This window comes from Corapipo altera, unplaced genomic scaffold (assembly GCF_003945725.1).
Source record: "Corapipo altera isolate COAL_440 unplaced genomic scaffold, ASM394572v1 57, whole genome shotgun sequence".
NCBI lineage: Eukaryota > Metazoa > Chordata > Aves > Passeriformes > Pipridae > Corapipo > Corapipo altera.
Window position 1 is genome coordinate 3,114,805 of NW_020884905.1, and position 27,202 is coordinate 3,142,006.

The 27,202-nt window shown below is 39.7% G+C and overlaps 3 protein-coding genes across 5 annotated transcripts in view; 2 read left to right on the forward strand and 1 right to left on the reverse strand.

Annotated features, from left to right (window-relative positions):
• TECR (trans-2,3-enoyl-CoA reductase) overlaps positions 1-440 on the reverse strand; it is a 23,981-nt gene extending 23,541 nt beyond the window's left edge. Inside the window, exon 1 of the mRNA XM_027651451.1 lies at positions 342-440. Within this exon, the coding sequence (XP_027507252.1) occupies positions 342-440 (99 nt within the window). The remainder of the gene's footprint in view (positions 1-341) is intronic.
• Positions 441-1,965: 1,525 nt separating this feature from the next.
• On the forward strand, positions 1,966-13,631 carry GCLM (glutamate-cysteine ligase modifier subunit). Of its 2 annotated transcripts, none has more exons than XM_027651766.1 (7): positions 1,966-2,170; positions 4,762-4,827; positions 6,562-6,646; positions 7,399-7,455; positions 8,732-8,934; positions 10,267-10,381; positions 11,909-13,631. In XM_027651766.1, the coding sequence occupies exons 1-7, from the start codon at positions 2,051-2,053 to the stop codon at positions 12,076-12,078; spliced, it is 816 nt and encodes a 271-aa protein (XP_027507567.1). In that variant the 5' UTR covers positions 1,966-2,050; the 3' UTR covers positions 12,079-13,631. The 2 variants fall into 2 exon arrangements, with proteins under 2 accessions (XP_027507567.1, XP_027507568.1); XM_027651767.1 differs by lacking the exon at positions 1,966-2,170 and adding an exon at positions 2,514-2,632.
• A 785-nt stretch (positions 13,632-14,416) lies between these two features.
• Positions 14,417-22,650, forward strand: DNTTIP2 (deoxynucleotidyltransferase terminal interacting protein 2). 2 transcript variants are annotated; one of them, XM_027651672.1, is made up of 7 exons: positions 14,417-14,472; positions 15,148-16,874; positions 18,527-18,662; positions 19,352-19,447; positions 19,826-19,990; positions 21,088-21,197; positions 22,506-22,650. In XM_027651672.1, exons 2-7 carry the CDS (start codon positions 15,187-15,189, stop codon positions 22,597-22,599), a joined length of 2,289 nt encoding a protein of 762 aa, XP_027507473.1. In that variant the 5' UTR covers positions 14,417-14,472; positions 15,148-15,186; the 3' UTR covers positions 22,600-22,650. The 2 variants fall into 2 exon arrangements, with proteins under 2 accessions (XP_027507473.1, XP_027507474.1); XM_027651673.1 differs by lacking the exon at positions 14,417-14,472 and adding an exon at positions 14,643-14,682.
• Positions 22,651-27,202: the final 4,552 nt, after the last annotated feature.

Below are 27,202 nucleotides of genomic sequence, written 5' to 3' on the forward strand. Positions count from 1 at the left end.
GGAGCGCTCCCGGCGAGGCAGCGGCGCTGCCCGGGCAGCCGCAGCAGTGCGGGACCGCCCGCACCTCGCACACGCCAAGTTCTGCAGCTCCCGCTGTTCGAAAACGGAGAGAAGAGCGATATTCACCGGCCGCCGGGAGTGACGAGCCAGTGGCATTTCATTCAAAAAGGATGATTTATTTTTCTTCCAGCGTTGCAGAATTACGGCAGGAAATCAATCGCATTTTTTTCCTTTTTTTTTTTTTTTTTTTTAAGATCTGAAGTAGCTTAGTGAGATAACCTGCAAAAATACAACTAAACATGAGCTAGAAAACATCCTCCTTTCTTTCTTTGATTATTTACCTGATGTTTCAGGGGTGATTGGACTGACAACAGAACTCTGCTGAGATCCCTTCTCCTGTGATATATTCCTGCTGTCACTGACAATGAAATGCATGGCATAAAGCAGTGCAGATGCTGATGCTGTTTTCCTCCACCCATTCTTCATTATGTGATATCCTTTTTTCTAGAGCTACGGTAATTAAATATCAGCAAAATCTACAAGGTTACAAAGGAACATTGCTTTTTCACTGCCATAAATTTCCATTAAACAGAAAGATTTGTGCTACGCAGTGTTTGAAAACCTTCTGCTATCTCCAAGTTTAACTTGCTTGCATGGAATTATAACCATCAAAGCTACTTAAATGAAATATCAAATAAAAAATTTCACCAAAAGAAAAGGCTGCTATTGAAAAGCCAGAAGGCTGATCAGAAAGACCTAACAGAACATCATTCATTACTAGTGTAAAGATGGGCAAATATGGAGATGTACACTCCTTCCCAAGCCAACCCTGAGTCTTTGGGCCCGGATAGACCTTCTGGATTTTTGTGTTACAGAAAAAGAAAAAAAAAATACTGCTTTTCCAAATAAGCTGGCATTTCTTTCAGTATATTTCATTTCCATATGCTCTGTAATCATATACAATGAGGAAAACGTTTCCCAACATGAAAAAATTCATCAGAACATAAATATGAGGAACATTTAAACTAACATTCTGTACCAGAGCGATCAAGCAGTGCTTCAGACAGACAGAAGTTATGCAAATTGGTTCTCTTTATTAGCAGAACATGCAGCCTGAGGAAGGAAAATCTGTTAGAAACACAATTCAAATTCCCAAGCTCACAGGAAGATTACAATATGTGGCTCACTGTTCCCTTTAACTTGAGTTATGGGGGGGGAAAAAAAGCCAACCCCCCCGGTTCTCCAGTACAGAAGGATTTTAATAGTCAGCATGTGGCATTCGAGAAGAACCCTGCTCTTAAAGAAAAGTACAAAATCCCCAAACCATAATCCTTCCAGAACCACCTGGTGTAAAACTGGAGTCCTGCTGTGACATTGTTTCCCCCAAATGCAAACACAGCCAGACTGGCTAAGCGCTTGGGTGCCTTGTCTGGGCCTTTTAGCTTGGTGTCTGTCAACGACTACCTGTTACTTGAACGCGCCATGACCATAGTTCAGATGGTTTCATTAATTTACTGGGCCTGCCCAGCAGCCCACGGCCCAGGGGGGGGTTACCGAACCCTCGGCCGCTACCGCCGGGCAGCTCCACGTGTGTCCCGGGTACTCCTCTGGGCGCGACGCCGGGTCGGGGTGTCGCGGCCGCTACCCCGCCGGGACCGGACCCCGGACCGAACCACGGACCCAGGACCAAACCACCGAGCCGGGACGGACGCACAGGCTCGACCCGGCAGCCGCCGGGACCGCCCGGAGCGCGGCGAAACAGGGACAGCGGCTCCGCCCCTCTGGCCCGGCCCCGCCCCCGGGCGGCCCCGCCCCGCCCCGCGCGCTGCGCCCCGTCCGCCCGCAGGGGGCGCTGCGCTGTGCGGCCTCCGCGCCGTGAGGGAGCGCGAGGCGGTGCCGGTGTCGCTCCCGCTCCGGGCCCGCCCCGCCGCCCATTGTCCCCGCGCCGCCCCCCGCCCCGGTACCGGCGCTGAGTCACGGCCGGAGCTGCCCGGGGCCGCAGGTGTCACGGAAAGCCCGGCGGCCGCCGCCGCCTCAGCGCCAGGACGCCATGGGTACGGAGGGCGCCCGCGCGCTGCTGGAGAGCGCCGGCAGGCTCACCCTGCAGACCGGCAACCTACTCAACTGGGGCTGCCTGCGCAAGAAGTGCCCCGCCACCCCCGGCGAGGAGGTGAGCGCCGGGACGAGGCTTCCCCCGGGACGCCGCAGCGGGGGCTCGCCCTGGGGCCGGGGGGGCTGGGCCGGCGGTGGCTGAGGGAGCGCCGGGTGCCGCTCCCCGCGCTGTCCGAGTGGGATTGTTGTCCTGGCAGGGCACGGGCTGGCCCGGTGCCCGTCACCCCGGGGAAAGGCTTTGGCCTCCCTCGGTCCGCCCCCGCCGCCGCCGGGAGATGGGAAAGGCAAAGCTGGGGTTTGTTCGTTTCTGTGTGCTTGGTGCCTTCTGCCCTGGGGGGAAGTCGGCCCCCCGTGCCCCCGGAAGCACTTTGCCCTGGGAAGGAGCCGGCCCGGGGCTCGGGTCTCGGGAAGGAAGGGTTAAAGCCCCTGCAAGCTTAAGTGCTGCCTGTAATGGCAAAGGAGATCCCTGATACTTCTTTAGCAAGGTAAAAATATGAATAGCTATGAGCTTGCATTACAGGTGATGAAAATTCTCTTTTCTAACCTGAAGTTAATTTCATTTCTTGGTAGTGACAGGTCTTGGGAAAAGTAGTCATTGCTGTCCTCTTTAAAGAGTATATCTGTCATTCTTTGTTAAAAAGTTGTAAAGAACTTTTTAATCACCACTTTATTACCTTTAGCAGTATGTATCAACACTTAGAACAGTTCTCATAAAATATAAGGAGATCCTACGGCCATGAACTTCAGAACCACCGTATTTGCTGTCTCATCATGACACAGTAATCTCAGAATAGTCACTTAATAATTAGAAAAACTATGGGTTTGGCTGGTTATTGCCATGTAGTGACGCTGTTGATCACCTGGAAGCTGGATGAGTGCACATTAATCATTCACAAATGGTAAGAAAGGTGTTTGGGAGGATGATGTAACAAGAAGGAAGAATTCATCATGCTCTTGTTAATTGTCATGTGATAATAACTTTTTTATTTGACCTGGTTACTTATTAAAAAAATCTGTGACCTGTGTGAAATAGGGCTAGTTTCTGTAGCAAAGACATAGCTGTATCCTTATGGACACCCTTGTGCGAGTAGTTTCTGGAGGGCTCTTAAATAAAGAGTGGCTAGCATGCATAACTCGTGAGTTAAAGTATTTAAATTCGTTTGTTTACAGAGAAATCTGGCTGCTTTCCAGAGTTGCTGGATTTCCAAAAGCAAATATTGGTGTTAATCAGCAAAAATAAATTAGCTTTTAACTCTTCTATTTGGTGTAGTCAGTGTGTGTATAGTTCTCAGTGGCAGAATGTAAGCTAAAATTTTGCAAACTATGAATGCAGTGTTAGGAGTTTGGGAATGCAGCTGTGTTTGGAAAAGCTGGTCAAAACAGTCAAATACACTGTGGTTTCCACATGGCCCGAGGGCAGGGGAGTGGTGTGTTTTGGAGTCAGAGGCTTGTGCATAACTGCAGTAGAAATATGAACTGTGGTAGTTGCAAAGCAGCAACATGTAGAGTACATATGTTTAGCACTGTCTCGCCCTCAGAAAGGATAAGATAACATTATAAATTGCATCAAAATAGGATGAAGAGTTATTTTATTAAAGAGTTATTGTGCTTAGCTATTTACTGGGTCAGTTCTGGCCTTTTGACTCAGGGGGGTTTTTTAATGCTATTTTAGACGACTGGGAAAGAATGTGTAGAATGTGCTCACAAAGTATTATTGCTCTATTGTTCTTTGTGATATCAGGGGGGTGTTGACTGCTAGTTTGCACATGGTGTTATGAGCTCCCTGAATTAATGGTAGGTGTCATAGGAAATTGCTGTTTAATGGTACACAGAGTAGGTTTGCACATAGTTATAAAATATACTGTTGAAAGTGAAGTAAAGCAGCAGCTCGTGGAAGTGCTCCTACCTGTGGCAGAGGGCAGTCGGGCAGTACCTGTACTTAACTCCCAGGACGGATCAGAGGGAAGCTGCATCATTGGTACAGCTGCCACGCTGGTACAGAATGCATTTAATCAGCTGATTTAGACTCAATAGTTATATCTTGCTATGTTCAAGAAAATCCACGATCAGAATCTTAGTCGAGTTTATTTTGCATCTGTTGTCACAGGAAAAATGCAAATGTGGGGTAGGATCTGAAGGTTCCCTCTACAGTAATGAAGGACTTAAAAGCAGTAGTGGTTTGGAGTAGGTAGGCAGTAAATGAGAAGGGTTGTATGCATCTTGAAAAGTAATTAATATAATGAGTATTTACTGATTGATTGTAAAGCCACATTTCTACAGTTACAGTACATATGCTCTTATCTGACTACTTTGTAACTTAAGAATCTCTGCACTAAAAAAACCCCAAACCACCCAACACCCTAGTTGTTGCTGGCTTAGCATTATTCTTTCCTTTAGGATGGCATTGGTCTGAGAAATAAATGAAGTAAGTACTTGTATGACTGCTAAAACTCTGAAAGAGGAGAGGAAAATATGTAAGTAAGCTAGATTGAACAAATTTCAGAAGATATGAAGGAAGAATCTTCTGTGGAATGGTGTTATTAGTTCACCTCCTCAGTCTGTCCAACCCTTGTATTTCTGTCTATGAACCCTTGTATTTCTGTGCAGCTCTAACATACTCACACTTCAGTATGAAAAAATGTTTTGCAGGTGCGGGACTGCATCCAGAAAACACTGACTGAATGGAGCTCAAAGATTGGACAAGACCTAAATCAGGTAGCAGAGATGTTATGCATGTTATCCACGTTACATGTGAAATCAGAGAAATGGGTACTTGGTTACACTGCTGAAATATAAATCAATCTATTAAATTTCTGTAAAAGTATATGCAGCTCCAGATACCTTAAAGGAATATATCTTAACTCCCTTTTTTTTTACTTCATGTTTAGTAAATTTGGAGAGGTTAAGAAATATCAAAGTAAAGAATCCTGTTGGTAGCAGATAAGACAATTCTTACAAAACGCAAGTCCTGGTCTGTAAGATTTTAAATTAATTGTTGGGACAATTAGAAAAAACAAATCTGTGTACCATGGAAATTTGCTAGCATGCTTATTGAAACTCAGTGGAGAATTCTCTAAACTATGGAGTTCATAGAGAGCTGAGGACCATCCCATTTGGAGGGGATCTCTGAAGTGTAGCATCTGTTGTTTCAGAAATACTTCTGAAGATGCAGAAGTGGCAATTTTCCCTTGAGAGCTAAAGACTTCTGCATAAGTCTTAAAGCCACATGGGCATCTGACATTAAGATCTGGGTGTATTTGCCTGCTTCTCTTTCACTTTTGCTTCTGAAATTCAGCAAAACAGTATTAGGTTCCCGCTAAATACATTATTTGCTCTGTGAAATATTAGCATGTTTCAGGAAAAGAAAAGGCACCCAAAAACAACAACAAAAACAAACCTAACAAAACTTTCTTGATAGTTTCTTTGGGTTTTGTTACCAGTTCTTGTGTAATGATGGCATCAGCTGCACATTGCTGCATTCCAGACTGGAGGGTATGAGGCAGTTATTGCTGAATGATTTGTGGAGGAACTAATGATTGTTCAAGAAAAGAACATAAACACTTTTCTCTGTAAGATGTAGTGATCCACTAAAGTAAATTATTTAGTGTAAGCAAGGTTTTACTGTCAAAACATGTTATCTGCATAATTCCAAATTCTGTCTTGAATTATACTGATATCCAATAATTTTTTAAAAAAAAGCTAACTTTTGTTTAAAATGCTGGCTGTATTGAATAACTCAAAGGCTCGCTTGAGAATCTTTTGGTAGGGCAGCAAAAATTACCAAACAGTTTTTGATTGGGGCAAAAGTTTTTTGGTTGTATGTGCATGCATATAATACAAAGTCTCATGTAGATAAAGACTTCAAAAAGTCACCTTGTGCCAGCTGACTGAAGTGTCAGTCTAGTCTTAAATGAGGTCAGACGGTGAAAAGTCTGAAACTTTTCTAGTTTTTAGTTTCAAAATTATTATCTTAAATCTGTGTTTTGCATCATTTTCACAGGCTTCAGTGAAATTACAAAATACTTTTATGCAAAGATGTTCCCATCGAACACTCCAATCTCCTAATTCTCATTGGGTTTTTTTCAGCTGATCATGAGGCTTTTTTGAAAAAAAAGGTAGTTTGAATTAGCACAGCAGTCTTTTCACATCATAAAATCAGACCTACTAGAACTATTAAATCTTATTCCAATAATTCTCACCAGTAATTTATACTTTTTTATATTAGAGACATATAGGGCCTTTTATATATCTTCATTTTTCTGACTTCCCCTCAAAGATCAAGAAGCCTTGGGTTACTTTCTATCATTGCATTTTTCTACTATTTTTCTGTCTAACTGCTGTAAGGTGTCTTTTTTTTTTTTTTTTTTTTTAATAATTTTAAAAACATTCTTCAGGAGCTTACTGTCTCCTCTTGATGAGTTGCTCCTAAGTCTCATGTACTTACTACAGGAAACACTGGAGGTTCTGGAATGTTCTGTAGCTCAAGCTATAGAAAAAATAAATCCTGAAGAAAGGGATGAGTTGAAAGTATCAGGTAAGAATATAGTCAAAAATCCAGTGGCATAGAAAGGTTTCATATGCAGTCATTAATAGGATATTCATATATGTATATTTTTTTGCTGTGTTTTGTAATTGCAAAGTCAGATGGCACCAGTGCACACTGAGATACTTTGGGTAATCTAAACGTTGGCTAAGAAAGACTTGAATTAATATTGCAGGTTTTAAAGCACCTCGACATTTTTCTATTTTAACAAACATCACCTCAAGATATTTTAAATGTATTTTGTGAGTCTTTGACTTTTTTGAAGCAAAATATTACAGATAATACTGGAATTAAGAAATAGCATTGGAAGCACATTTATTTGCATAATTTTTCCAGGTTGAATATGATGAACTTGAAGGAGGCAGTCCAAACTAACACTAGTACATTTTGAGTCTCAGTAAGTTGTGAAGAAGTCTGTTCGTACTATTACATTTGGGGTTTTTATACAGGTTGTTATGGTTATTGCTTAGTGTCTTGATGCTTTACAGCTCATTAGATCACCTAACTGGATGATTTCTTGTTCTGAGACTGCACGGCAACATGGAAAGTTAAGAGAACAATGTCTTTATTGGGCAGTCACCTTTCAGAAAGTTGGGTTTTTTCCAATTTTTTAAGTAATTGGTGTATATTCTAAAAACCTTTTACCCAAGAACTCATTAATAGTGTATATAGCAAAAGTTAATGGCTATATATTAATAATACCTGGCTTGTTTAGTTATTGATTCCAGTTTCTTTGAAAATAGCAAAGCTTTTCATCGTTGGATCAAATTCTCCATCGATCAGAGATGCAGTTGACCTGGGTAAGTGTGAAACTCAGAATTATGGTACAATTTCTTTTTTACTCAAGAACTTTGATGGGATAGGTTCTAATTTTATTTCTAAGAGGTGTATTTAGTCACTGTCACAAGTATATCCTGTTTTCCTATTAATTGATACTTAGGTAATCAAATCTATTTGCACATTAGTTCAGTCAGTAAACTTACTAAATGTGGATCACTGTGACCTTGGGTCCACAAACTCAAATGTGATTCCTTCCTTCAAGCAGGAGCAAGTTTTTATTCTTTCCCACAAAACTTGTTAAAAAGTGAATAGCATGTGATGTTTTAATAACAGTGATACACTAGTTCTTGTTAGTTGCCAGTTATTTTTAACATGATAAACTTTGCTACTGACTGTGTGGTATTTTAGAGATTATTTAGGAAATCAATGCTGTAAGTAGCTGATGAAATAGTTAAGTCTTATTGAAAATACCGTATAATATCTGTACCGATACGTAAAGTTTGTTGGCCTAACGTAGCAATAATTGTGAGCAGCACGGAACTTCACCACTTTGTAAAATTGTTGGGCATAAGGGGTGACCAAAAAAGGCAGGGTCGGATATAATTTTTTTCTATTGATACCCCAGTTAATAGCCTCTTTATTGTAAGTTGTAGTACCATTTGATAAACATACGTTAATAGAGTCCTTCTCTAGGAAAAAATAATTTATTTAGCTACTTGGTTCTATTCCTTTTGCTGTGCTGAAGAGGCCTCATGATGTGCATTTTTGCTCCAGCTCAGTGATACTCCAAGACCTCCACTTCTCTCTTACATTAAATCTCCATGTTTGGTGTGCTTTTAGTCTAACTCCTCGTGTGTATTAAGTAGTTTTGCTAGCCCATGCCCTGTCCTTGAGTTATAGTTCAGAGTGAAAGTTACAAATTTTGGAAGAAATTGAGAGTGAAAGAATAGAGAATTGTATGTCACCACTGTCTTCAGAGGAAAATACAGTTTTAATGTTGAAAAGGAGAAAAAGCTTCACACTTTTGTTCATTTTCTGTTGGTTTTGGTTTTTGCTTTTTTTCTTTCTTTCCCAAGACCTACAGTTGAAACTTGGTCTTTTAAAGCTGCATGTTTGATTGTTTGCTAAAAGGGTTGTTTTACTTCTCTTGACTGCTGGTACACTTCGAGTTTCAAATGGTGAATGAGAGGCTAGTGGAGTGAAGCAGGAGGTGTGGTTTTTGCTGAATTTGAAGTCATGGTGTTTATGTTTGTGTCTCACAAAAGATTTTTCAGTGTCTTTGTTCTTTTTCTGCAGCGTGTTCTGCCCTCGGAGTTGCTCAGCTAGACTCGGTCATTATTGCCCCACCTCCCATTGAAGATGGAACTAACCTCTCCTTGGCATATTTGCAGCCTTATTGGCAAGAACTTGAAAATCTAGTTCAAAACAAAAAGATTGTTGCCATAGGTACCTCTGACCTGGATAAAACACTGTTAGAGCAGCTGTATCTGTGGGCACAGGTGAGAATAAACTTCCAACTCATAGCATTTCTTAGGACAGAATAACTGCTTGTTTTGTTGGCTGACACACTGTTAGAAACATTTGTTATAAATGGGTTTATATACAAAATATTAATTAGCCCTGTTATTGTCAGCATTTTATGGATGGTCACAATGTCATTCAAGGTGGGGGAGGCTCAAAGTGTGACTTGCTTGTTTAGTGTTCTTATGTACTGACCACCAAGAGCTGGAAACTACAGGTCTGTTCAGTAGCAGGTTCTTTGAAGTACTGAAGGTTTGAGTTTTGAATGCTTTCATATTTAGAAAGGAGTATAAACAGTACACCTAAACCTTCAGATTTATTCCAGTGACTCTGAAAACCTAGCTGTTTTCACTTAAAGCTGTGTTATGAATAGAGGGATTTCCCCTAGGAAAAATGCTGTTTGAATGGAAAGCTTAAATGTAAAGAGGAAGACAGACTCTGAGGGAAGTAGCACAATATTCTGTTGTCCAATGAGACTAATTCACAGAATAGGTTGAAAGATCATCTAGTTCCAACCCCTCCCTCATGGTCAGGGACACCTTCTACTAGAGCAGGTTGCTCAAAGCCTGATTCAACATGGCCTTGAGCACTTCCAGGGATGGGGCAGCCACAACTTTTCTGGGTAAGTTGTTCCAGTACCTCACCACCCTCACAGTAAAGAATTTCTTCCTAATATCTAATCTAAACCTGCCTTGACAGTTAAAAACCATTTCCCCTTCCCCTATCACCACATGCTCTTGTAAAAAGTCCCTCTCCAGCTCTTGTAGCACGTTTAGGCACTGGAAGGGGTTCTTCTCCAGGCTGAACAACCCCAACTCTCAGCCTGTCTGCATAGGAGAGGTGCTCCAGCTCTCTGATCATCTTTGTGACCCTTCTGTAGACTCACTACACCAGGTCCACGGCCTTCTTGTGTTGGGGTCCTCAGAGCTGAGGGCAGCACTCAAGTTGCCTTTTAACAGCTGTGTGATGGAGGATGGTACTAGTGTGTGCCCATGCTCATGTAAGCTTTACATGAGAGGGGAAAAAAAAGCAGATAGGAAGTCAGAGTGGAGTAACTTAGCACTCCTCTTGCTAAGACAGCACCTGAAGTTGGATCCTACTCTTGTTCTGGGCTCTGTGCTGCAGGGAATTGCAGAGTTGCCTACATTAATTAGTTGTGTAGAATTAATTAGCCTTGCTCAGACTTCAAAACAATGGTCAAAGGCAAATTGTTGAAAGCAAAATTTCCGTTGTAATAGAGGGTATTGGGGAAACAACTAAAGTAAGTCCATTAGTATTTTCTTCTTATAAAAGTATTTTGTTACTTTCAGGTGAAACCAAGTAGCAATCAGGTGAACCTCGCTTCTTGTTGTGTGATGCCACCTGACCTCACAGCATTTGCAAAACAACGCGACATACAGCTGTTAACTCACAATGACCCAAAAGGTAAGACTTTGCCAGCTAAGTTAATAGAAGCCTTCGAAGTGCATTTATTCAATACAAAATTGGGAATAATCTTTTCAAAGTTTGTTACATTTGAACATTGCATATTTCCACAAAACATAGAATGAAACAACAGCTCTGTTGCTGAAGGCAGTAAATGACAAATGAAAGTCTACTTGCCCAGGACTTGTCTGTGAAATAGATTACATAGAAATGTTAATGGTCAGTTGATTTCTGAGTAGTTTGGTAACACTAGGTCTGTAAAATTACTATGCTTTAAGTAGGATTCTTTCAAAGTCTTGACTTCTTAAAATAACATTATTACAAAAAATGTTGCTGTAAATTCTTCACTTGTTTTATGTAGTGATTCATTTGCTAAATAATTGAAGAAATTGGAGGCTTTCCTTTGGGCTGTAGAACTGAGTTGCCAGCTCTCTAGAATATTCTGGGTTAATATATTAGTTTCTTTCAAACATCATCTAATCTTCTTCACTATAAGGACACCTTAAATATCTTGCTGGAATAATGAGAACTCTTAAACAATATTTAGTTAATTCCTTCCCTACATTCTTCATTATGACCAGCTGTTCATGATGATACTTTTCCTTCCTTCTCCTTCCTTTCCATTTGGCCCCAAAGATTATATGAAGCGCTACTTATGAAGTATAGGCTTCATAGTACCACTGTTACAACTAATGAACTTCATCCGTGCCTGAGCACGATTTGTCACTGCTCTGGCAGCATGCAAGATGAATTTCCATTCAATCTGACAATTTCCATGTCCTGTGAAGTCCAAAATGCAACTTGCAATTTAATAAGTACTCTCTATTGTAAGTCATGAAATGAAGGAGAAGAGGATTTGATAGAAAACAGCACAAGTAATGATTCTTTTATGCACTGTTTGCTAAGCTTAGCTTTCCTGTAATGACCAGCTGAGAGTATTGAGTGTGTCTTTTGGGAGCACCCCTCATCAATGAGATCATTCTCTTGACTAACTTTTCGGAGGAAACAAGGAGGATTTGTACTTGCCTTCCTTTCCTGCTTTCTGGCATTCAAACCCATTCTTTTTAATGCTTTCTGGGCTTGTGGTTATTATGAGCCCAGTTATGGGAGGTGCTATAAATGATGAGCTTCCAGTGACTGCGGAGGTAACTCTGAATGCTCAGTACTTCGCTGATTTCAGCCTTATGCTTAATTCACCTCTAGTTTGTCTAGCTAGCTTCTCAAATTTAATTTTCATTTTCTCCTGCTAATGGCTCTACTCATCAACTCCATTTGATACGGTTGAAATTTCAGTTAATTGGTTTTGTAGGAAACACTCAAAGTTGCAAAAAAAGTGTCCTGAAGATTTACTCTGTAATATTCAGCTGCTTTTACCGTACATGCATTCTGGAAGAGGGGATCTGTGGAGTTAGTGGCACTACTTAGGATCTTTGACTGTAGGAAAAAAGGCTTCTCTTAGTAAGTGTTGCTTTTTGCAGCTGTTTACATGACATTATTTTAAGCACAAATGTCCCTTTTTAACTTCAGAATTACTTTGTGAAGCAAGTTTCCAAGAAGCTCTTCAGGAAAGCATCCAGAACGTGAAAGCAAGCGAGTGGATTCCTTTATGGCTTCTGCGGTATTCAGTCATTGTTAAAAGCAGAGGAATTATCAAGTCCAAAGGCTATATCATGCAAGCTAAAAGAAATGCATCTTAAAACCTTTTTTTTTTTTTTTTAATGGTTGTTTAAATTTCTTTGGGATGGGGGAACATTGCATTTTTCATAGAAACACTTTTACAGCATTTATAACAAAATACCAAAAGTTGTAATTATTCCGTGTGATGTCAGCAAGTGTCTGTAGTATTCTAACACTATTTTTCTTTCTTAACCTATTGACCAGTTCATTTAAATTATGAAATTTATTTTTATTTGAAGCTATCTATAGAGTAACAGTTTAAAATATTTTTCTTTTTATGACCAGTTCACTGTAAAAATTATCATTATATTTTACCTACCATTAGGTAGTATAGAGAAACATATATTTTTGGTTTTTTAAAAAACAAATTTCTCTTAAATAATGCTTATCTGGTAGGTGCATTGATTTCAAGAATTCAAGGACTAGTTTTTATAGAAAATTGTCATCTTTTATGAAAAACTACCCAAAAAAATTAAGCTGGTATCTCATTGCTTGGTATGTATATATATGCAAGTCAGCTGTTTAATTTATGGGGATGGGAAAATTGGTTTATTTTTAATAGAGTGTAAAAGATCTCTATGATTTAGAAAAAAAATGCATCTTCCAAATTATTTTCTGACTGTTACTTGAATTCCTTCTGGCTTCTTTGTGCCTCTATATGCTTTGTTTGACATTCGCACAAGTGTGATGGTATTTTTGCTGTTTGAAATAGAAAATGTATTATTTGTGAATGTTTAAAATAAGATTTGAAAACAAGTGATGAAGAAATCTGTTAATCAAAAACTGAATTGTGCCTGTCTCCTTCTCAACTGTGGCTTGTTTTTTTGATACTTGTGACCTACACAATCAATTGGCCAAGTAGAAGAGACAGCAAATGTTGGTGCTGTTCATTATAGCATTGTGTAAAATTAATTACTTCTTTTGCAGTTGCCTAGGAAACTTCTTGCTTGAGTGCCATTCAGAAATGACAAAACAAGGGTTAGTTTGAGGTTAGGTATCTTTCTGATTGGCAGGAGCTTAGCGCACTGGCTTTTGAATCCCAGAGAGATTGCTGCAACTCAGGCAAGGCTTTTGGTTTAACGTAGTCTTTCTATCAAAAAGGCCTTTTCCTTCCCTTGGCCATTAAATCACAATAGATAGTAAAAGCTCAACTTGTAGTTCAGCAGGAACTTTGACACAGTATCTAAGACAATAAATTTCGTTTTGATTTCAGGCAGGGGCATTGACCTCATACTGGTAGTACTCATTAACTTAGTTGTATATATTTTGACTGTATATATTTGGACTGTAAAGGAATCAATTTTCATCAACATCTTTTAAATTCTGTCATATAGGCAGCTAGTGGAATTTGGATGCCTGTAGGTAGTGTCTAGAGTGTCAGCTTCATATAGTCCATTCCACGAAGTTAAAAGATGAAGGTTTTTCAAGATACCTTTTGAGTCCTCAAATATCTTATTTGTAGGTGGCAAATAGTGGAAGATTTTCTTTGTTCTTCAGTTCTTTTGATAAATGAGAGAGATGGGGAATTGGAACTAGTAATGCATCAATAAAAGTTTGAATTTCTTTCTCCTAATCAAAATGTAGTGGGTTTTTTTTAAACGTTGGGCAAGTGTATGTCAGAGTTCAAAATTACATGAGTTTAATTTTAAACTTCCCTATCAGCTATGAGTTGTGTGCTGATGATGATTAACCACTATCTGTAAGTTCTGTCTTTATTTGGCTGATACATTCTGTATCGTATTAACCTGTGTGTGTGCTCAGTTTTATAAATTGAAACAAAACAAGAATTATTCAAAAACAATGGAAAGGCTGTTCTAATGGGATCATGATTTATTTCCTTTCTGTAAACTGTTAACAATTTGCTTGCTGTAGAAAAGTACCTTCTAAGACATGATATTTCTAGAGTCAACCTGATAAAGTGTTACGCTGTTGGTTTCACATTATCTCATTCGTTTGTTTTCCATCGGTCGGAGAAATGGGATTTCCTTCCTTGCGAAGCCCTTTTAAAGCTTGACTAAATTTTAAATTCTTGTAGGCTTTTAGCTTGTGCTTCTCATCTCAATACATTCTCATCTCAGTAAGAGCATTTTACACTGTCACAAACAGTCTTTTGCACTTCTTCAAGTGCCCTACACCCCGCGCTTCCACCTTAGTGGAGCCCATCTCGCCTCCCGGCCGCGGTCGCGCTCCCTGCAGCCCTGTGTTCCCCCGGCGGGGCGGGGCAGGGCCCGGAAGGGCGGGCGGCAGGAAGGAAGGAAGGAGGGGAGGAAGGAGGGAAGGGGCGGGCGCGGCGTGGCGGCAACATGGTGAACACCAGGCGGGCGGCGGCGGCGCGGCGCCGGGAGCAGGGGGCGCGGGCCCGGGCGGGCGGCAGCCCCTCGGAGGCCGGGCCCGATCCCCCCGGTGCGGCGGAGGTGAGCGCAGCCGGGGGCGGGCGGGCGCGGGGCCGCCATCGCCACGCGGCCTGGCCGAGCGGGGGAGCCCCCGCCGGTACCGCGGGGCCGGGGCGGCGGCAGCTGCAGCGGCTGCAGTGACGGTGACGGTGTCGGTGCGCCCGCCCGCACTGCCCGTGCCGCATCCCTGCCGCCGTAAGGCTTGAGGCCATTGAGCGTTGCGAGTTAAAGGTATACTTCTCTCTCTTTGCATCTCTGTGTTAGTTACAATAACTTTTAGCAGATTGTATTTAGTGTTGCGGTTGCTGTCAGGCTAGCTTGTTCCTAAAGCTGCTAAAATTGGTGTTGGAAAGCATTTTGGGGCACATTCTGACAGTCGCTAGTCTTCAGTGTTTCATAGAGGAGCAAATAATTGAATATTTCTGAACATTGCTTCTGCATTTGCTTCCCATGGCAGCTTGCCAGGACTTTTTAGAATTAGAAGATATTTGTATGTTTCTTCTCCTGCTTTGACCAAAAGACAGCAGACAAATAAGCAAGGGATGGTTTGTTCACACTTCTTACACACAGATAAGACTACACAGAGACATGTAATATGTTGTCAGCATTGAGTAGATTTGTTTAAAAGAATTGTAAGTGATTTTTATAGGGTTATTTTACGTGTCAATAGCATACCTTTTTTTACTCCTTTTCTAGGTGGGATCTGCTGAAATTAGTACTCCTGTTACTAGGAGAATGACTAAAAGAAGAACTAAATCAATTCATAAGCCAGATATGATTCAAGAATCTCAGTTTGAAGAGTTGGAACATGCAGAAACAAAGTCAGATGTCAGTGATAGCTTTGAGATGCAGGTTACTAGGAATGAGAACACAGTTGTTCATTCAGCACAATCATTTATGGAGCCCCAAGTTGATGGGGATGTGTCAGAAACAGAATCCAACTGCTCTTCTGTGTCTGGTCTCCAGACACCTTTGTTTGTAAGGGTAACACGAAGACGACAAATTGTAATTCCTTATCAACCAGATTCTGCTGACAAAAGAAGACATGACAGTACAGCTTTTGTAAATAAGTTAAGCAGGATTCTGGACGAAGATAATATCTCTGAAGCTGAGTCTTGTTCCTCTGCTGTTTCTGGTGTCCAGATTCCTAATGTTACCAGAACTAGAAGAAGCAGGCAAAGCAAAAAGAAATTACAGCCAAATAGAGTTTGTGAAGCTCAGAGCGAAGATACTTCTGATACAGAATCATGTTGCCTAAGTTCTCATATGGAACCATCCATCACTAGCAAACGAGTTACTAGGAGCATGCAAATGAAATCACAAGCAAAAATTACTAAGCAGAGTGGGGAAGAAGATGGATTTGCTTCAGAAGATGAGAATTTAGTTGAGGACACTGTTAAATCTGAGCCCGTAATAATTTCTGATTCTAGACCTGCAGAACTTCTCTCTGACACAGAAGATGCTTCCACTGTCATTAAGGGTAATACAGAACCCACTTCACCTAAAAGCAAGCATTCTTCCAAATCTGCTAATACAACCCAGAGTTCAGATGCAAAAGAAGATGTTTTAAATGATGTGACACCCAGCAATCTTACAAAAATGAAACAAATTGACACTAAATCACCTGCAAAAAAAGCAGTAAAAAACTCACAGTCTGTTGACGTAGAGCATTCAGAAGCAGCCTGTGGCCAAATACAGGAAGGTCAGAGTAAAGTACTTGAGAGGGAAGGGAAACTAGAACAAATGGATATTTCTTTGACTGAGTGCACGAGTCCCAGGCAATTTCTAGAATCCCAAGAGCAAATAACACCAAATGAAAGTAAAAAAATTTCAGAATGCAAAAGAGCAGGTGCTGAGGCAGATGCACAGCAGTCTTTCACACGTTCTGATAAATCAAGGAGTAAGCGAACTAGTGCAGCAAGCAGTCTGCCAAAGGACATAGCTGCTGCTCAGAGAACTGATGGCATCGATAAAAGCAGGGTGCTTGACAGTGGTGAAGACCAAACAAAAGAATATGAGGTGTTCCACAGCACTGAAGGATCAAACAGTGGTAATGATTCTGTTGCATTGTTTCTGAGCAACAGTGAAAGTGATGAATCTGAAAAGAGTGATGTGGCAGACACAGATACAATTGATGAGAATCTGTGTTATAAAAAGTCAGATGAGAGGACTCCTTCCCTCAGCAAATCTTTAAAAAAGAGTTCACTGCATGTTGAAGGTCTTTTTGTAATTGATACTGAGCCTGGCATGAGTTCCAGCCAAAAGTATTATCTAGATGAGGTAGACCAAGACAGTGATGCTGAAAGTAAACATGAAGGAAATGAAAAAGATGAAGAATCAGATTTGGAAGAGGCTGAAGAAGAATTGATAGATGAAGATGAAAAAGATGAAGATGATGATTTATTGAAAAATAAGACTGATGTGTAAGTATCTTTCTGGGAATAGTAAAGAATCTGCATTTTGTTCAAAAATATGGATAGGATATGTACATTAAATGCTAAATGATGCAGAATAAATGAAGAAGTATTCATATCACATAAGTCATTTTGGTGTGGAAAATAGGCTTGCACGTATTATAAAATACAAATATGGTCCACAAATTGAGGGTTTCAAGGTTTTTTTCAGTTTTGTATGTAGCAGGAACAGAATTCTGAAATTTTTTCGGAATTCTGGAGGCCTTGTATGTGTTCAGCTTAAAAATCAAAATGTGAAACTGGGTTAAACTGGTCAGGCTGACTCAACTGTGTATTCAGGTCACAGTTTTCCTAATTGTGGGGTTTGGGTTTTGGTTTTGGTTTTTTTTTTTTTCAGTTGGAACATAAGTAACAAAAAGTCCAGTAAATTCCTTACACATTGCCTAATTAGATCATGCTTTTTAATCGTAAACAGTTGCATATCATTTTGTGTGTCAGTTCTTACTGTGCTGTGGATGGTCACACTTCAAGGGAAACCAGCCTAGCATAGAATCAGTATAATTTGGGTGGAGTGGTACTTCCTGACTCTTGTAGTCCAACTGCTGCTAAAATCCCTTTGTATGCTTCATATGTTTAAAGCATAATACTCTTGTTTTTGGATAAGTAAGTCTTCATCTTCTTTTGATTAGAAGGACAGGGTTGGCTTTCTGGGCTGTGAGTGCACATTGCCAGCTCATGTCCAGCCTCTCATCCACCAGCACCCTGGAGTCCTCCTCGGCAGGGCTGCTCTCTCTCTTCATCCCCCAGCCTGTACTGACACTGAGGTTGGCCTGACCCAGGTGCAGCACCTCGCACTTGGTCTTGTTAAACCTCGAGAGATTCCTGGGGCCACCCTCATGAGCTTGTCCAAGTCCCTCTGGGTTGCATCCCATTTTTCAAGTGTGTAAACCACACCACTCAACTTGGTGTCATCTGCAGATTTGCTGAGGGTGCACTTGATCCCTTTGTCTGTGTCATTAATGAAGATATTAAATCATGCTGGTCCCAAAATGGACTCCTGAGGGACACTACTTGTCACTGATGTCCATTGGGACTATGAGCCATTGACCACTACCCTCTGGATGCAACCACTTTTTATCCAAGTTTAATAAGTTTGTTCCTAGTATGGTTATACAGACAAGGACTTGAACATTCCTACAGTGAATTCTAGTTTCTTCATTCTTCTCACTAAGAGTTGACGCTATTTTTACCACCCATATGTTTGTGGGGTTTTTTTTTCCTTCAGCTAGCACACTTCTCATTGTTAAGAAGGATGCTGGTCATGAGTTCTTTTGGCAAGGCTAAGCAAATTTAAGAATTCAGTTTTACAGAGTATATTAATATATAAGAATGCAGCATTACAGTTAATATGAAAGATTTATGGAAGTGATTTCACAGGTATTTTTCAAGAATAAAATCTCACTTCATATAATGGCATGAATCCCCCTCATCTTCTGTCACTTCTAAATTAAATATTCCAGATACCAAAAATCATTGCAGAACTGAACCTAAATTGGAAGAATAAGAAAAATATGGTTTTTGTTTATCTTTCTCAGAGGGCAATAGAAGGTTTACCTGCATGCATGTTACAATATTCTAGTAATTAACTATTTCTCTTTTAGTTTACATCTTTCCAGCAGCATAGACCCTGGTTTGAATATCAAGAAGCTTGGAGGTTTATATATTAGTTTTGATGCAAAAAAGCAGAAGCCTGGATTGAGTGTAATTGAACATCTGAAGGAGAAGAAGAAAGATCAGGTAATGTGTTTACAATTATTCAGTTACCTGAGACTACAGTAATACAACGATGTTAATAATGTTGGTTTGTTTGCTTTTAAAGAAGTATCATTTTTGTGGTTTGCTGAGAACTTCCGTTCTTTTTGGCCAAAGTGTAGATTTACATTTTAATGATAAAAATTTAAATATACATGACACTTCAGAAACCGAAAAGCAGCGCAAATTCCAGCGTTACCTTGTAAAATAAACCAAAGTTGGTTATACCTGCAGTTTTGCCTAATGGTACATGAGCTGAAGGTCTTGTGACAGGATATTTAGTCCATAGCCACAATGAATTCCAGTAGATAAAAGTCTGTACTCTCCCTAGTACGGAATTAGCCATTTTATTTCAAAACCACCCTTTGAGATAAAGGGAACATGTTATTTTTGTTGAGACTGTTTTCTTCGGCTCATCCATGATAACCCTCTTTATTCCAGAGATTTTGCTGTCTCACTACTTTGAGAGCAAGCCAACTGCTTTCTGTTGTTGGCCAGGATTCTGTTCTGAAGATCTGTACTGCATTTTTTGTGGATCAGAGCAGTTCAAGTATTGCATTAAAGTGCTTGTTTAGATTCCATATTATTCCTTTAGTAGGTTCTGTAAATATAGTTAAGCAGTAAAATTTGTATCCATGAAGTAACTGTTCTAATGTTGAAAAAAATCGTTACAGCTCTTGCAGAAGAGTGTAATAACTCCAGACTTTGAAAAAAAGGAATGTGTCCCACCCTTCAGGGAATCACTTCACCAGCTAAAGAAACAACGCAGGGTAAGTCAAGAGCTGATAATGCCTGAAATAACAAAACAAGCTGTGGTAGAAAGCCTTGTGCTGGGACTGTGTGCATATACAGGCCTCACTGGAAGTGAAGTGATGAACTTCAATTTAGTGTCTTCGAGCCGTCCTGTGAAAAGCCATCCTGTGAAAAGTCACCAGGACAGTGAAGTGATAGATGATATGCTCAGATGGTACAAAGCCGTCATTGGTACAGTGCTGATAACCTTCTTTGTAAGGGCCATAATGTACACATTTTAAATGTACATATTTATATTCTAAATGCTTTATCCATCTTTTGTAGGAAAGAGTTCTCTCTTCTTCCCCATCCTAGTTCCTCAATGCAAAGTCATTTTTCTTGGTATTGCATCCTAGGCAGAGCGAGAGAAAACAACAGGTGACGGCTGGTTTGGTATGAAAGCCCCAGAAATCACAAGTGAACTGAAAAATGATCTTAAAGTTTTGAAGATGAGAGCTTCACTGGACCCCAAGCATTTTTATAAGAAGAATGATAGAGATGGTCTGCCCAAGTACTTCCAGGTAAGGAAGCAGCAGAAGGTGGCATTGTACTGCTGAAGTTTTGAACAGCTCTTTAAGAATGCCTACTTTGTGGGTATCCTCTGTGTTGGTTTAATTTCGTATCTTAATTATTAAACCATTTTGGTTACTTTGCTGCAGTTTGCCACTGTTAATCTCTATATTATGTATGTGTATATGCTGGGGTTTTTTGTTCACTACTATGAGATCAGCCAAAACTAAATATCTGACTGAATCCATATTCTGAACCATCAGAGGACTACATTTTCACTTTTTTTTAAGTGTTAGCCTTTTTAAACAAGCATGTAGAAAGTAATTGGCATTTATTTTCTTACTAGCTAATACAGTTTGAATGGAGACACCTACCTTTGCGATCAGCTGAAACTTCTGCTGCTGTACTTGTCAAGTGGTTTGCATAAAGAAATTAAGCAGAAGCTACAGAAATAGGCTTGCAGCAACTTTGAATAGTTCATGTGCATGAGGAAATGTTTTCATTTCTCAAAATATTACCACTTCACTCTAAAGCATGGAGGGGTGTTTTATGTTTTGAAGTTAGAAAACTTAGATGGAAGTTTTCCACATAATTAGATCTGTGCAGTTTCATACAGTTTTCACTGTATGAAACATGTACTCCATGTATCTCTACTCCTAACATGAACTGCTTGGAACAATGTGATGCATTTCAGGATGAAGCCCTTGTATTAAATTAACTGTTCTGTAGTCATCCAGCAAAAACGCCACAATGACAGAGACAGGAAAGAGCTGAGGTGGTCATAAGGGTTTCCTTTCCCTTGTATTTAAAATGTTTAAAAATTAAGAACTGGATTTTATTTACGAATATGATGCAGCAGTCCAGTGTTGAAAACTGTACAGTCTTAAAGCTCAGGCTTCTCCTCTCTGCACAATGCAATGAGACCAAAAGTGACTGCATACAAAACATGACAATTATTTTGGTACTTTGCATTTTCCTTAAGCTGCTATGATTCTGATCTGCTCTGTGTCTTTACATTTGGTGCTGAGGATTTAAAAAAACAAACAAAAAAAAGCAAAATAATCAACATCTTGCTGTACAGTAAGAATGTTTTCATTTTTGTTTTTAGGTTGGAACTGTAGTTGATTCTCCCATAGACTTTTACCATAGTCGAATCCCTAAGAAACAAAGGAAGAGAACAATTGTTGAAGAGCTGCTTGCGGATTCTGAGTTCAGAAGGTATTTAAAAATAGTTTTCTAATTTTAATCTCCCATGCAAGAGAGGAGTATTTCTAACCATATAACTTTTGTTTTATTCAGCTTGTATGGTGGTTTTCTTATACTTCAAAGAAAAATTTTACTCTTTTAGCATTTCAATAACACTACCACTTAGAAGGCCTAAGGGATGGGATAATTAGACTGAGATAAAATACATGTTATCTTCATAAAAGGGTTTTATCCAACTTGGGTTATCGCTTTTTTTTTTCTTGGCATAATTGACAGAAAAGAGCAGACTGTAATTCTGTGAATGTTGATATTATTTCATTTTATAAATATATCAGTCTGCCACCTGTCATGGGAATCAAAATTGTGATAGAAGACTTACTTATGATTGGATTAATTAGTGTCTGCATAACCTGCAGTTTTTAGAGTAGATCCTTTCGCTGATCCATTTTGATATTGGTTATTACATGATGTTAATCTGCACTTCTCTTTTCACATAATGATGTATTTTCTTTGAAGTAGTGCATGATTTGGGATTATAATGTTAATTTTGTGTGACTTGTAAATTAACTATATAACATTGGGAAGGCAAGTTAGTATAGCTGTTTCTTAACTAGTTTTCTGGCTTGACCTGATTTGTAAGGTATTTATTAGAAGGCGTTTTTAAAAATTATTATATTTGAAATTCGATCAGTTAATTTATGTTGTGGTTAATTAAGGACTTTAACCAGACACTTCAGCATTAGTGCAGATATTTGTCAGATTTCAGTGTCGCATTTAGAAGCCTCAGTACTGCTCAGTGCACAGTGTCTGTCGTAGCAATCGGTGCAGGTACATAAGAATCTGTATTAGAGGGGGAAGCAACTCATACTCAGTAAGTATATCCTGTTAATTGTTTAGTGTTCATCTTATGTCAGTTTTCAGTCTTGAGTAGAGCGAGGTTTATTATCTTAAGTTTGGTGAGAAGGCAATATAAAAGTGAGTATAATTTGCTCACAGTGTTGTCAAAATTGATGGGTCTTCCCCTTATGAGCAGTAGCAGTGTTTCAGCAAACTGTCCAAAATGGGATTGCTTGTGCAAGAACCCCCTACCAAAATGAATGATTCTTCAATCCAGTTTACTTCCAAAACAAATTTACCTGCATTTACCATTGATCCAGTGTTGATTTCCCTTTACCTATGCATAAGTTTATAAAATCAAAGAAATTTGATTCAGAAAACAGAGAGAACTCAGTTTGGCAAATTATGTGGATAGAGTACTTTCCATGTTATCTTTTCCTGAACTTTGGTTTACTATGCTTAAAAATTATCTATTTTGTTCAGATATAATAAAAAGAAGTATCAGGAGATCATGAGTGAAAAAGCAGCTTTTGCAGCAGGGAAGAGGAATCGGAAGAAGAAGAAATTTCACAATTAAGAATTGAAGAAAAATACCAAGCTGGAACAACTTATAAAACTTTTTACAGAATGCTTTGGTTGTGGTGTTTTTTTCCTTTCTTAAGATTGCAGATCATGTGCAAATTGAGGTTTAGGGAAATTCTTGCCGTGAGAATTTGGTAGGGAGGTTTATCAAATTATCAAGTATCTAATTTAGGTTTTAAAATTAATTCTATTTAAATTAATGTTTATGTAAAACTATATTTATATGAAAGCATATTGTTGTATCTGAGTAAAAAATCCAGCTTTGCAGATTGTGGTCTTCTCAGGCTTCAGTCTTTATATAATTAATTAGTAAATTCAGTTTAAAGTAATTCACCTTGTCACATGCTGTGTGCCAGAACAAATTTTTCCATGTCTCGTCAGAGGCACTGCTGGCCAACATTGTAATAGAAGGTACTGAAAAATAGTTTGGTTGTGAATGGTTTATTTCAACACTGACCAGAATAGGATTGAGAATGACCCAGAATTCAGTGCCTACACATATGCTTTTACATTTAAGTGTGTATTATAATATAGATTATATATATAATTTATAAATAAATTTAAATAAGATGCAAATTACCTATTGTTTAAGAAATAATATATAAGTAATATTTATATATAAAATTTTAACAGTCATATGTTGTTTTATTACTTTTTACCATTTGACTTTTTACCATTACTTGTCTAATGTTTTTGAAAATAAGTTGACATTGGCATCCCTTATGTAGGGTGTGGTGTGCAGGTTGTGGCTGGTAGCTGCCCTGGCATAGTTCTGCAGGTAAAGGAACAGAGTGAGTTTGCAAGGCCTCTGCTACCATTATGGAGCCAGAGATGTCATGGGCTCAGTTCCCCTTTAGTGCCAAGTCATAGCCTGTTGTGATTGTCAGAACTGTTGTGGCGTTCAGTCGAGTTTTAATTACCTGGTTATTTTATTGCTGTTACATTTAGTGTAACTCAGTTACTCCCAAGTAGGAAAAAGGATGGATAATAGAAGAAATAAAACTGGCACTACATTGTCTTAGGTGGATTGGGTGACAAGGATTTAGAAGTGATTATCAGAGAACCAGTGGTGTTGATTGTCTTCTTATCACATGAACACTGAATTTTAAAGGTCGCAGATCTTAAGCAAGAAGAGCTTAATTATGCTTTTGACCAATGTTTAACTATCAGGTTTTCTACTGAGAATGAGAGAGTTGTTTTTTTAAGGATTAGTTATTTGTGCTGAAATGAGCATCATGATATATATTGACCACCAAGTGAAGCTTGAAAGAAATTTTCCCCTGATCCTTTGGTGTGTTTTACATCATTCCAAAGTTGAACATAATGTTTTACTACCAGAAACAGACAAGAATCAAGAGTCCTTAAAAAGTCTTCACTGCCTGGAGATGAACAGTGTCAAAGTAAAGTGAATTCATTGGGAAGTATCAAGCATGTACAAGTAAAACCACCTGTCCCCAGGTCTTAGTTAACATACAGATGCTATTCTAATGCAGCTATATGTATGCTAGTATCTTGATTCCCTGTAAATGATAAAAAACCAGTGAAAACAACTATTAGTGTCTTGTTCTCTGGCTGACATTGAAGCACAAAAAATTATTGCTGAACACTGAGAAGAAAACAAGGCCCCACAGTAGCTGTCATTCTGTTGCATCCTGGGGTGTTCAAGTGCAACTTTGGAAAAGCAGTGTATGACTCTGAAAGACCTTAAAAGAGAAATACAAGCTGTGGTGTTAAACAGCAAGCAACAACTTGCGGTTTGTTGCTCAAGGTGCTCAGTAGGTAGGTAGAGAAGTTACTTCATGTGCAGCATAGCTAGTGAGGGATTTGTTTTATGTTCTATATCCTTTCCCTTCCTTTGATCTTTCTAATACCTTGTTCTAATGCCCATGTTCTGTGCCAATGAGGTGAGATGTGCTGGCCCGTTTCCAGGGCTGCAGGGTAGTACTTGCAGGTTGTGTTGGGTGGCTTGCCCATCACCTATAGCCTCATCTCATGTTCAGCCTCTGTTAGTTCAGGCACTAGATACAGCATCTTTTCTTAAGCACCAATTTTCATAAAAGCACAGACAGGTAGTATTTGAAATTGATATAAGGTTTAAGGTGCTGGAGAGAGAGTAAAAACAAAATGCACCATGTGATTGCCTAGGCTTATCAGGTTTCTCTGAAAACACAGAAAACATTTGTGAAGTTTTGCGTATCAATTGCAAGTAATATTTTAATGGCTGTCAGACATATTTGTGTTAATCTGTAATTCTGCTTTTATTGACTTAAACCATTACTAACAAGAAATTTCCCTGAGACGAAAGGACAGTAGGCAGTGTGTTGGGTTTTTTACATATGCACCTATTGCTGTTTGAGATGTCTCTGGAATATTTTATACAGACAGTATTAATTCATTCCTCCTGTTTCTTTATACTTCTCTTGGTTTTATTAGTATTTCTTTTTCACCTTGGGTCAGAGATTATCCAGTGGTTGTACAGCCCAGGGAGTTCACAGTCCATCCTTAGAGATGGACCAAAAGACTATGGTAGAGATTGGGCTGATGGTGGCTGAGATGTTGCTGGTGTGGTGCCACTAGTAGGCATGGTTTGTGAATAGAAGTAAAACGGGTTTTTTTCCTGTCATGCTCTCATTGTTCACACTTCCTCTTTTTTCATTCTTTGGGGTCTTTAACCTCTCTGCAATCAATTTAGTCTCATTAAAACTGAAGGTATCTTCTTATCATTGCTATTTTCCATGTGGTAAAACTGTTCTTCTCTCTTCACTTTTAAGAAGTCCTTTCTTCATCACAGGGGCCTGCCAAGGTAAGTCGTATTGAAACTTGGAATCCTGCCATAGCTGAATTCAGAAGGGACCATGAGAGCTTGTCCTGCCCAGCCTCCTGCTCAAAGCAGAGGTAGACCAGGTTGTTCAGGGCTTTCTACAGTCAGGTCTTGAAAACCTACAGGGATTGTAGACTTCCCAGCTCCCAGAGCTCCATGGACTTTCCTCATGGAAAAAAAAAATGTTTCATATCCAGTCAGATAGAAAGATTATTAATGATTGTTGTACTGCCTCATGGGTCTCACGTTCACTTTCTTTTTTTGAAATGACTCGATAAATTTGTAGTAAGCAGCATCTATCCAATTTATAGTGCTTGCTATAATCCTTGACTGTTTTTCCTCACGATTCTCTTAAAGAATTTTGAACTACCGTGTTGTCTGTGTAATATTTTCCTCAAAAGCCTTTTTATACAAATATATTGTGGAACTGTGTTCCTGTACTTTTCCACTAGAATTCACATTAGAATCTGTTACACAGCCAGTGTCTCAGGAGAGCTGTACCTGTTCTTACCTCTAGAAAATGCCCAGCTTCTTGAACCACCACTTTTATTTTTTCTTTTGGACTGTAGTCCTTAATTAACTTTTGCACTTGTAGAGTATTGATTATGTAAATATTACTTGCCACATGAAAACATGTATATGTAAAAGCCTCTGCCTTCATTTTTTTCAGTAGGAACTAAGGAAAATTTTATGAAGCTTATATACAAAAAGTAGGAAGGAAAGCAGTATTTGGACTGAAATACATTGCAAGTGACAAGGAGAAACATTTTGTCTTCAGTCATCTGATTTAGTTGCTTTTTACAAGTTTACTGTAGAGAGGTTTTGGTTTTGCTGTTTGCAAATTCTGAGGAAATTTGTTTCTGTGAAGGACTGCATTTTATAGGTAGATGGCATTTTTGAATGGGTTATTGTGCTGCATAACAGTGATGGTTAATGTGCCAGATGGCGTATTTCATTTTCAATTTTTCCTTTATTGTTTTTAAATAAGCATTATTACAATTTGAAAGTTACATGTGCAGGATTAAAAGCTATTTATCAAACCCCCGCCCCCCCAATTTAATAATTGAGGAATAATAAAACAGATAATTTATAATTTATTCCACTCTGCACAAAACCAGGGAGGTTTGTTTAGTGCTGATACTCTCTTGATTTACCATCTAATTTGATTGCTATTATTAAAATGGCTCTTCATCTTCTATCTTTTTAGGTATGTGTAAGTCAGAAAAGGTGGTGGTAGTTCAGGTGTTCAGTCCTTCAGTTTTATTTGCTGCATTTTGTAGGCTTGTTTTGTTGCCTTGAAAGTAACCAGGAATTTATCACGGGGGCCCATTCTAACTGAAGTGCCTCCAGGAAAGACGCAGTCTTGGTTTTTCCGGTAAAATTCCTTTCCGCAGGCTGTCCTGGAAGCGTAGCGGCCGCTCTGGGCTGGTATCCCGGCCGCTCTGGCGGAGCGCGAGCGCTGCCTAAGGGCAGCCACGGCACCGTGAGGAGAAGGAGCGCAGCCCTTCTCCCGCTGCCTGGGGGCGGCGGGACCGGGAGGAGAAGGAAGGGAGACCTTCTGCCGCTCCGCCCTCGGCCAGCCCGCCTTCTCGCTGCTGGAGAAGAAGGTTCATGTCGCTGGGCTGGGCTCAGACGGCACATTCGCTCGATGGCGACTGGTGCTGCTGCCTCCGCCCGCTTCCAGCCTTTCCCAGTCCGCCAGGCACGGCGGGAGGCGGGCTCAGCGAGCTTCGCTGATGGGAGGCGGCCGCCGAGAAGCGCCAGGCCGGGGGACGGG